Source organism: Physcomitrium patens, chromosome 8 (assembly GCF_059467195.1).
Source record: "Physcomitrium patens ecotype Gransden chromosome 8, ASM5946719v1, whole genome shotgun sequence".
NCBI lineage: Eukaryota > Viridiplantae > Streptophyta > Bryopsida > Funariales > Funariaceae > Physcomitrium > Physcomitrium patens.
In genome coordinates this window covers 15,207,612-15,219,613 of record NC_143417.1, presented here as the reverse complement: position 1 = coordinate 15,219,613, position 12,002 = coordinate 15,207,612, and the positions used below count along the sequence as shown (strand labels likewise).

The window sequence follows — 12,002 nt, the reverse complement described above, 5'->3', positions numbered from 1 at the left end:
AAGAAGCTTCTTAGTTGGTGGAAGTTGCTTGAGAAGCTTCCTAGTTGGAAGAAATCGCTTGAGAAGCTTCTTAGTTGGTAGAAGTTGCTTGAGAAGCTTCCTAAATAGGAGTATATATTGGAATCGAGGCTGAAGAGTTCTTCAGTCTCGACAACACATCTCTTGGAGTTCTAGCTCACCTCTCTAGTGTTGTTCTTGTATTCATCTGATTAATCTAGTTCTTGCTAGTTCTTCTTGAACTTCTTGTTAGATCTCGAGCCTGTATTTTTGTGTCCGTGACACTAATCAGCTTACTTATTTTCCATCTCTAGCCATGGCATACCAAGGATAACATCATATCTTAGCTTTGTCACCTTGAATCTCTCTCTTAAGATGTAGGCATCTATCAATCTTAAGGTTTCTTCTTCATATGTCTCATTCAATATGTTTTCTTGGTTGTATGTAAGGTATATACTTCCTTTTTAATTTTCTTAGTTTTAATTTTAACCTAGTCGATAATTTTAATTGAGATGTAATTTTTTATAGAGCCACAATCTACAAGTACTCAATATGGTTGTCCTCTTAATAGTTCTATTAGATGCACCAATCGATTCTTTTTATAGTTATCTAAGGCCATACCATTTATCTTTGAGAGACAATAGATATTCCAAGTATTGACCCTCGGCACCTTTATTAGAAAGCCTCATTTTTCTGCTTTGAGTCATCATTGAGTTGGTGAATTTTGAGACTATGAACTCGCCTTGTCTTGTTGGTACTTGAATTTTGACGTTTTGGGAAACCTCTAATTTGATGGTCTCACTCCCAACAATAAAAACAAAATCCCTTTTACACCAATATTTGTCATCTTTATGGTGTCAATGATCCTTGTATGACATCAATCTCTATTGGCATTGGTTATTGTGTCATAGTATTAGATAGTGGCATAGGACTTTGTATTATAGGTCGTACTCTACAATTTTTGAAGTCTATAGCATCAAGTCTCTCTACAATCTCAATTGCCTCTTTGAATATTTGTAGATTTTTTAGCTCCACCTCTCGTTGGACCTCACGTTTCAAATCCCATAGGAATCAACCCATCATCTCCACCTTTAAAAAATTGTCAATTTAGAAACATAGAAACTTGAATAGTGAGAGATAAACTTGCATCAACCTAGCTTATGTAAGATTTGCTAACTAATCACGTGCTACCCTCTCTGCATTGATGGGCCAAAATTGATTCCTAAATTTGGTCTCAAATTCTTCCTAGTCACAAAATCCACCTTGAGCCCTATAGCTTTGAACTTAATGTCGCCACCAAATGGCTGCCGCATCTTTCAAATAGCTGGTTGTATATATAATTCCTTCAGTGATATTTGCCCCAGATAGTTGGAGGTATTGTTGCATGTTGAAGAGCCATTGACATACATCTTTTTGTCTTATAGTTCCAAAGTATGTACTAGACTTACTCAATTTCGGCCTAACACATGTTAATTCTCTTATCCTTGAGGCTTCTATTTGTCCTTGCAAAGTAGCTATCTGGCCTAAGAGGTATTGTATTTGAGCCTTTATTTGGGATTGCTCTACCATATCTTCCATATTGTAATTTCTCTTCTAGATCCCACTATTATAATGTCTTTTCACCTCTCAATTGACTTTTTAAAAGTAGCTTGTGGTAGCCTCAACATAGTATTGAATGTATCCATAACAACTAACTTTGTATTAAATGATGACTATTTATACGCTACCAAAAGTAAATAGTCTAACATCCACTATGATACCAATAAAACAGGATTAGACTATCTCAAAAATCTTAGACTCTTCTAATCCAAAGTAACATAAAGCTTCATCACAAAATAGGACAAAACAAATCAAAACTAAACTAAATGAAACTAAATGGAGTATAACATGAAAGACAAAATTGAGCAAACGAAAACAAAATAAAACTAAACTGAATAAAAAGATAAAAAACCAAATTTTACTAAGAGAAAGGATTCGAAGCCATACCTGAACAGATGCCCAAAAGGCCTTGGCCAGTCATATTTATATCTTGTCATATCACCCTGGACTTTCTAGAATCTTCCTAAGTAATAGATTCCACCTAGATAATCGCCCTAAGCGTCTTCTAGAAGGTTCCATGGTGAGCCCCATATAAATAACTGCCCTAAAATCTTTCTAAAATGTTCCATGATGGATCCTACCTACTCCACTAATATATCCCTAATTCTATAGACTTCCATCATTCTAACTATCTATACAATTATCTTATCTATATCCTATTACATATACATATATGTATATATATATATAAAAATACATATATATATATATATATATATATATATATATATAAATACTTTTCCTTCAATGTATTTATAAAGAATTGATATGTTAAAATTTACAATGTTGAATTTTATCAATAGTTGAACTTTTAATAAATTATTTGATTTATATATTGAAGATGTAACTATGAATAATATATTCATATGTATTAGATAAAAGTTTTGAAATTTTGTAGAATGTGTGCATGTTGTTTAAAATAAAAGAAGATATGATTTTTTTTAAATTCATAGTCAAAAAAGATTTAAAACCAATGGAAAAAATATTAGTACTCTTATATTTCATTCCATCAAAAATAAATAGATATATATATATATATATATATATGACAATAATAAGGTGGTCTAAATTTTTATTAAAGAAATCCACTCTATCTTAACCATCATTGCATCCTTGCAACCCTCATTTCTATTCCTAATCATTCCTTGTTTGTAACTATTGCTTAGGATGGGAGTGGGGGGGTAGAAATAAGGATGACAATTGAGAGCAGAAAGATGGTTTGGAATGAGGAAGAGGTTGAAAGGGTACAATGATGGTTTGAACATGTGAATTGATTTAATAAAAATTTGAATTGTTTTATCATTTCTCTCTCTCTCTCTATATATATATATATATATATATGTATATTTTTCAAGCATGTAAATTTTTTAATAACTAAGTCTTATTATTGTGGTTTGTAAGTGATATGTAAAAAGAAAAAATACAAATAAATACGATTATATATTCAAAATAAAAGAAGAAAGATCCTTTTGATTTTTCACAAGTGAATGAACATAGCAGATGAAAAAACTATGGTAATTTACAACATATTTTAATTTTTGTAAACAATTTTGTTATGAAGGTTTTAATCTCTTTTAACAGATATGAAAAGAAAGGTTGATGGGACCTGTTATGAAAATTGAGGTCCATTGCATGAAGACTTCAGTACAATCATTGTAAGTTTTTAAATATATTCCTTCCAGATATTAATGACGTGCATGCCTTCCCTCTGCAAGCTAATGTATGCTATTGCGACGAAGTTAGTGTTTTTCTAACTGGTTTAAAAGAAAGCATCAGCAACACGTGTTGCAAGTTCCTCAAGATAGTTACACCCAGAGTTTCAGAAAACTTAAGGATGTCTTTGAACAGCTGTTGTGGAAGTTATGAGGATGATGCAATAACGTGTGACGAGGAAGTTTAAAACATGCACGATTATTCTGCCAACACCATGTCAGATTGCACGTAATAGAGAATGCATGTCCATGACATTATTTGCCTTCCTGTCACAATACAATTCATGACCGTCGACGTTGTCGTTTCAAGCCATTAAGATCATGTATCAGTTCGTTTTTTCTCTTTGTCTGTCCATTCTCTTATGAATTTACAAATATGCATGTCTAAGTTTCCGGGAAAAATCGTCAACGAAGCGTCACATCTCTCCTACAGCGTGAAGTTGGATGCCTCCTCTTCTACTCCTGACTCTATGGTACATGTCTAAAAATTCAGCCGCTGGCAGCTTTTCCTTTTACTATCACCCAAATCCAGGGGTTGTTTTTCATCTCCTTCCGCTATTAATTACAGGGTTGTCTGCTAATTGATCTTCACAGACATGTCATTAAATTAAAAATAGAATGGTGAATGCTGCATCGATGCCATATGTACAATAAGATCCACCACCCTGTGACTGCACAACCAGAATCCATTTGTGAGACTTGATGCTTCTCTAGAATCTGAAAACAATGTTACGATATTTCAAGCACGCAATACTTCGGCGCATCTTCAGCGAGGACTAATGTTATGTAACTGTACCTATAACCCCACTCGTTGTCAAACCATGTCACAAGCTTGAAGAAGCCGTTGCCTAATGAAAGCCCAGCTTTTGCGTCGAGTATGCTCGATCTGAAATCAGAGAGGTAGGAATCCTGTTAGAAGCTTTCAGGAGACAACTAGAAACAAAGAAGAACTTCGCAGTAAAGATTCAAAGTGAACACATCCGCAGTTAAAGAGTTCATGATAAATTTTGAACATACCTGCTGTCTCCAATAAAGTCGGTCGAAGCAGCATCTTCCTCCGTATAGCCTAAGATTCCCCTCATAGGTCCATCCGCCGCTTCTCTGCAATAACAAGTACCCATACATGAGTACTTAATCACGAACAATCTTCGATTAACCAAATATGTACGACACATGGAGAATGGTACTTACTTGATTGCTTCACAAACTTGCTCGTAAGAGACGAGCTGATCGAGCTTGACCGCTAAATCGATAAGCGAAGCATCAGAAGTTGGAACTCTAAAGGCCATGCCACTAATTTTTCCGTTCATGCGTGGGATCAACCGACCGATGACCTTGGTAGCGCTCGTGGAGCTGGCTATGATGTTGGCGCAGCCGCCTCTCCAATCCTTTAACGGGGGACCATCGAGAAACTTCTGCGTTGCGGTTAGAGAGTGCACGGTTGTCATCACGCCCTCCACGACTCCAAATCTGTCATCGAGAACCTTAATAAGCGGCGTCAAGCAGTTCGTGGTGCAGCTGGCCATAGCGACGACGTTGTATTCGGACCGGTAATCGCACTCATTGACGCCCATAACAAACATTGGTGCATCTTTGCTGTTCCCTGTGATAATCACTTTCTTTGCGCCACCCTTAAGATGCTCGGCTGCTCGGTCTTTCGTGGTGTAGTTGCCAGTGCATTCCACCACGTAATCAACGCCGTACTCACCCCATGGAATCTCGGAGAGCTCTTTGTATCCAAGAACGGCAACCTTCTTGCCGTCGAAAGAGAAGGTTTGCTCATCTTCAGCGTAAATGTCCGTTTTCATCATCCGCCCATGCACAGTGTCATACTTGAACATGTATGCCTGCGGTAACATGAGTATTGTCAATGTCAGTCTAGCAGATCCTAGATTGAGTTGGACCCAAAGTCGGATCGAAGAGCAGAATTAAACAAAAAAGGATTTCTGAAATGAAACTTTCATGGGTTGCTACAACTAACCATATAGTCTGTGCTGACGAATGGGTCGTTGACAGCAACTAGCTCGATGTCATCCCTCTCCAACGAAACTCTAGCCACGAGACGGCCAAACCTACCAAAACCATTAATGCCAATCCTGATTTTTTCAGGAATGATCTTCGCTGAGGACCCTGAACAATTTGCACAAGTGACAAAGAATCAGCGCAAAGAACCAAATATAACATGAACCAACGCACAACTAACAAAGAAAGCCTCGGTACCACTTGGTTTTAACAATCTCTCTGAAGACCTGCGTAGAAACTTTGCACGAGGTCCATGAGATTAAGGTGTGTCCTAGGGGGTTGCCACACCGGAAACAATCTCTATTACGATTCTGTGAAGGAAGAATTCCAAGATCCTGCAGCATGACACCTAGTCAACATGCTGTCAATTCTCGTGCAATCTAAACTTCTCGGAACACAACGACATCATGTCGTGAAACAGCTGGAAATGTGCGTGTACCGCCCTAGTTCATTTCAAAGAAAACTGACAAGCTCGCGGACCTCATGCGCAGAGGCCCGCTCGAACAAGTTTTGGCGGACAGAAGCAAAGAAAGGCCGTCCTATTCAATATCTTCAATGTTTAAACTCTCCAAGTCACGAAGCTGAGCTGCGCAAATTCCGAGAGATTGAATTCCAGAAAAGAAAATGGTTACATTGTAGAAGAACCTGTAGATTACTGACCTTTCCCCATGAGTACTCTGGCAATATAAAATCCCCAAGTTGTGTAGCTGCAAAGAATCGTCGTCAAGTCAGCGCAAAGCCGAAGGGCAGCCGCGTTTCTCTCTCTGCTCAGGAGCCACAGATTCACCGAAGCAAGAATACGAGGGTTACCGCGACTCAAAGGGCAATGCTGTCAAAGAAAGAAACTCTCATATACGTTGCAGACTCTCATATTCCTGCTTCATCCACGTCGCAAAACCTTCACCACTTCACCACTGCAATGCAGTTCTCTCTTCAAATTAAGAGTCCAAGCGCTTCGACCCTCTTGCTCACCACCTTCCCATGAAATAAACTCTCTACAACAACACACAATCGCTTCCCGCGAGTCTGCCGAAACAAGAAAACTATAATTTAAAAAAAAATAATAAAAAAAAAAATAAAAAAAAAAAACTACAACCCCCTCATTCTTCAATCGCTCGCGAAAAATTCCAGTACAGTCACCAGTTCTTCCCCACTCAACCTGCTCCTCAAAGCCAGCTCCAACTTCGAGAGGACAAACCCGACACAAAAAAACAGCTCTCAGATCCTCCACACAAACAAACTCTCTCACTCAAAACTCCTTTTCACTGAGATATTCGACAAGCTCAACACTCTCCGAGTCTCACCACCGCGCTCACTCATCAAACCGCAATTGCGATTCCTCGTCAATCAGCACCCGAATCCGGTAAAAATAAGTCATCGCGAGGCGAGCTTTGAATGCATCTTCTTCATCCCCATGCGCGCAGTTTCATGCTAGTCTCCCACCCGCCACCTCCACACCTCCCCCTTCCCGAACCTTGCGCCACGCTTCGGATCCGAAGCAAGGCCCAGCTCAGTCCCATGGCGGACAAGCGGTCGTTTGCCGTGAAAGTACATTGCGGCTGTCAGACGAACGTCAAAACATTCATCCAAATCCACTCTACTATATCCATCCATCACAGCCCGCCTCTCTGTTGGTCTATTTGCAGCATCGGTGCACGGGGCGACACTTGGCAGCAAAAAAAGTCGATGCAAAGTTCGCGGGAATGGATGAAAACAGCTGGATTCCAATGGGGGGTCAGGGGGGGTTTAATAATTTTTACTACTAGAGAGTGGAATCATGTGACTGTTTCAACTGGGCATTGAAGACTCTATCATTGCCCATCAAGGCCCCCTTTTCTCACACACTCACTGTTTATGGTCCCTCCTCCCCTTACTCTCTCAATTGGGTCCCTTTTGAATGGGTCCATTGGGGGGGGGGGGGGGGGGGCTCTAATTAAGTGGAAGGCCAGGCACAGCTCCTCCACACAAGGGATGCCCGTGAACAATACAAATGGAATCCTCTCTCATTGCTCATTTGCTTTTTTATTTTTGATTTATTTGTGTGCAGATGCTGTTTCTAAATGGAGGGGGGAGGGGGGGGTGGGCGCTTGGTTTAATGGTGACACTGAGGTGTCAAATTGGAGGGTGGGTATAGGAGCTCTTTGCCCCATGCCAGCCAGCAGTCACCTGGTCTGCATGGATGTAAAAAGGGGAGGGGGACCAAAACAGCAGCCCATGCATCTACACAAATGTGTTATGGGTTTTATTTTTATACAAATGTGAAATATTAATATATTAATTCAAAGGTCATGTCTCATCAGCCCACATTGAGGGGAGCTTGGGGCACAGAAATCAACACTTCGTTTTTTCTTTTTTGCCTCCTTGATGAAGAACATTCCTGCTTGGGAAGCTGCACATAAAAGCTGAGTGGCCAGTCATTCTAGAATCCAGGCAAATGTTTGCTTTTCCATCTTGATTACTTATAAATTAAAGTATTAAATTTAAATTTAAATAAAGTCAGATGGGATTGAGTGAGGCTCTTTGAGAAACACACACACACACACACACACATGTATATATAGAGATTAAGATATATGTGTATGTGTGTAAAAACAAATGAATAGAGGGAGACGTATTGTGCAACAATTAGAAAACAATCTCACTTGAAATTATGTGTTTTTCTTTTAAATATATTTGATTGGTGCACTTTAATTTGTATTTTGATTTCCCCTTTTTGATAATTTCCCTTAAATTATGTTAACCTCAAATCATCAACTATAAAAACATTTTAGGTAGAAACTTTTAAAAATCAATTTCCTAAATTAATTCATGATTTCATGTGCATCATAGGTCTCTTCTTGGCCCATGTTTTCTAATTCAATATACATTCACTCTTTGAATTCTGACAAAGTCTTACACAAAGAGCCCTGTAACTTGTGATAATTTAATTGGGTTTCCTTCCTCTGAATTTTATTGTGCTCTCTCTCTCTCTCTCTCTCTCTCTCTCTCTCTCTCTGTGGTCTACAAGCATCATTTATACCACTTTTTTTTTCAGGATAATGAAATGGCTAACTTCATATATCACATGAAATTGTGGGTTAAGTTAAATACCAATTTTTTTGTAATCATTGGGAATTTTTAAAAAATATATGAAACAAGGACATATAATAACCTTTGAATTTCTATTTTGTATTTGAGATAGTATTTTCTTTTTTAAAGGACAAGCTTTACAAGGAGAAAATGTATAAACATGAAAGGATAACAATAAAATAAATGACAGAACTTAGATTTCATTCTATAAATAACTGTATTTTGTTTTAGACTTTAATCTAAGATTGTGAAAGACAGAGAGAAGAATGATACATTAACTTGTTTTTAAGATCATAAGAAAACATTTTTATAAAAAGTAAACCATTCAATTAACTAATGATGTTAAGGACATTTAGGATTTTTAAAAAGTATGGTAAAGCACCATAATTGCAATAGGATCAAATATGTGTCATACACTATGGACACAACACATTAAGTTACCCCACTACCATTTTTTATTTTTAATTATTTTTCTATTGATTTGGAATATTATTTAAATTTAAATAGATACATGAATTACCCTTTTTTTTAAAACGTCTCAATAGGAAACTATTTTCAATCATTAGTAACTTTTTATCCACAATGATTAAAATAAATGCTTAGATTCAAATAATTCAAATTTGTACCTTAATAGCATTTTTTGCAGGTGCTGAAATTGTTGTTGATGCATATATACATATACAATAAAATCCATCCATTAATGTGTCCTTATTTTGTAAGAGTTGACATGGTTAAATTACCAATTCATTGCTTTATACTAAATGGAACCTTTTCACAAACCCCTTTCAATTACTCACTTATTTTGTACAGTAGCCATTTCACAAGGTATGAATTTTAAGATGCCACCAGCAAATCCATCTCTTGTATACAACATTGACATATTTTTAAAAGGTAATTTGGGGAGTTCTGACACACATAGTGACAAGCATTCAGTGAGCAGTTTTGTATATACTATTATTCATTGCAACTCTGAAATTAAGCTTTGTTGCACCCCATGTGTCAATACATAGATTGCCACAATTACTTGATTTCAAGTTGAATCTTAATATTTTCCTGCTTTGACACTCAATGTGCAATATGTCCAACATTTTAAAACAAACAAAAACACCACCATGAGTGCCAAAACTCCAACCCTAAAACATTGACCACTGTGTAAATTTCCAGACAGTTTACAGACAGACTGTGACCTGTCTGAATGGAAGCTAGTCTCAGAAACATGGCATGCGTTCATGGTGCCATGTGTCTCAACAACAAAATCCATATCCAACAGCCCTAATTTCAAGCAACCACTACCTTTTCTACACAGCCCTAAATCCGACCTCCATTTGCAGGGCCTCACCAACCAGACAAAAAAAGGTTCTTAGCACCACCATCATCAGTCTTATCTCTCAGCTCTTTGTTGTCATCAGGCTTCAAGTGCAAAGTGTTGCCCCATTCTCTTCAGGGTGTTTTTATTTTAAGGTGTTGTTATGAAAGAACTATCTTGGGTAGTCGAAATAATGAAAACTGAAAAGAAAGTCAAAGGAATTAAAGGTGATATGGGGGTGGAGACACATGTTCAATCTTCCTCCCCAAGGACCACTTTGGGCAACAACTTGATGTGGATGAGGGGAATTGTTCATGTGGGGCGTTTTGCAAGGTGGTGCACCCACATTTGCTAGCCATCAACTTGTCCAACAAGGCCCACCTTAAGAAATTCCCCTTCAAATATGTTCAACAAGGTAAAGTGAAGGACAAGAATGAAAAAGATGCATGTAAAAAATAATAATAATAATAATAATAAATAAATACACACAAAGATAAGAGTCATAAAATAAATAAATAAATAATGTCTGGCCTTTCTTGTGCCACAGAACAGAACAGACATTGGCTCAGATGGACAGAACCGATCCAGATATGTCCCATTGGATGGATGGATGAATGAATGAATGGTGGATGAACAGGGAGCTGCAACCAAGGAACATGAATCTGCTACCCCCTTTCCAAGATCGGAAACTTTGAAACCTGCAGCAGCAGCAGAAAAGCATGGTGGAGGTCGTGAACAGGTTCCCCATGCCATTTGCACACATGTGTATGGTGGATCATGTGAGGCAGGAGAGATCACATCCAGGAAACTGTATCTTGTGGAACGGATGGATGGATGGGTTATCACAAGCAGACCCAGTACTTCACAAAAGAAAGGGATGTGAGGGGACATTCATTCATGAAAAAAAGGCACCAACTGTTGTGTATTGTGAGAGTGTGCGAGAGTTTTGACATTCAATGTGTGAGTGGACTCAAAAAGACACAGGTGTCATTTGATTGTGCCAATGTTCTTTAATCTGGTGTGGTGCTGACGGGACATGATGGAGGACTATCTCACCAGTTTGTGTTCCCATGCTGTTTTAACAGTGCATGCGTGGACAGAGTATTTGGATATGCTTGTGACTCATAAGCCACACTCTCTTTTGTGCTTCTCATCATTATTATTAGTATTTTTTGTTCAGGGAAGACTAGTTAGTGGGTTTCACCTGTCAAATACAACTACCACTGTGAGAACTTTTTCATTGAGGAACCCCATTCCATGTGAAATGTGCGGGAACATGATGGGAACGGAAATGAGAACGTGAATGGGAACATGTAAGATATGATTGTATTTTTATTCAGATTTAGTTACGAATGTGATCTGAAAACAGAGTTGATGTGTCTTTCCGCTGGATGATATCATCCATCCGTGAGCTACAGTGGAAATGGGGGTCATGTGGGGCATGGAGTGCAGTGCCACGACAGCACATGAGGTGTTGACGTGGATTGGTGACGTGGATTGCAAGTCACGGTAGAAGTGCTTTTACCTGACTGTTTATAAAGATCTAAGTTAATTGGAATTGAAATCTTGTGTCAAATGAAAACCTAACCCCCTTTTTATTTTCTTTTTTTTCATTTTAAACCATCAAACTACTTCAAAACAAACGTTGTTGGCATAATAATTTATTAATTTTTAGATCAAAGTGGTGGACTTAAATTCATTTTTGGACTGGTGGTACTGCATTGATGATTCAACTTCACTATTGTGTGTAAATTACGCTTAAAATTTACAAGTGAAATATCACTAACATCATTTCTGCATGTAACATCATGCATTAATGTCGACATTGATTACCAAGTTTTTTTTTTTTTTTTTTTTTTTTTTTTTTGTTGTTTCTCTCAACGTTGTTAAACTACTTGATATGCATCATAGATTTCTTCAAACCATTCTTAGTATGTAGACCATAATGATAAAAATATTAGTTTACAATACAAAACTAATAATTTGTAGACCTATAATAGAGAAAATGAATTTAATCCCATTAATGTACTAATTTTTATGTGACAGTGATAAAAATTGTTTATTGGTAATGAATTTATAAAGGTACTTGGATAGCTATATATAACATTACTATATATATGTGCATACATACACATACATTAGTTACATATAAAAGTTTGCCAATAATTGGAATTTCTATGGTAATTTAATAGAAATATTATAATTTCACTGTAATTTTAAATTTTCGAATTCTCAAACCCTTTGTAATTTGCTTTTGCAAATACTGTTGCAACAGTACAAAATCTCTTTCTATATAA

The 12,002-nt window shown here is 37.4% G+C and overlaps 1 protein-coding gene across 1 annotated transcript; it reads right to left on the bottom strand.

The window, feature by feature from the left end:
* Positions 1 to 3,541: 3,541 nt before the first annotated feature.
* LOC112285514 (glyceraldehyde-3-phosphate dehydrogenase, cytosolic) lies at positions 3,542 to 6,718 on the bottom strand. Its single transcript, XM_024526417.3, has 6 exons — positions 5,991 to 6,718; positions 5,290 to 5,438; positions 4,500 to 5,155; positions 4,326 to 4,409; positions 4,105 to 4,194; positions 3,542 to 3,979 (listed from the first exon to the last, which is right to left on the bottom strand). Exons 1-6 carry the CDS (start codon positions 5,998 to 6,000, stop codon positions 3,916 to 3,918), a joined length of 1,053 nt encoding a protein of 350 aa, XP_024382185.1. The 5' UTR covers positions 6,001 to 6,718; the 3' UTR covers positions 3,542 to 3,915.
* Positions 6,719 to 12,002: the final 5,284 nt, after the last annotated feature.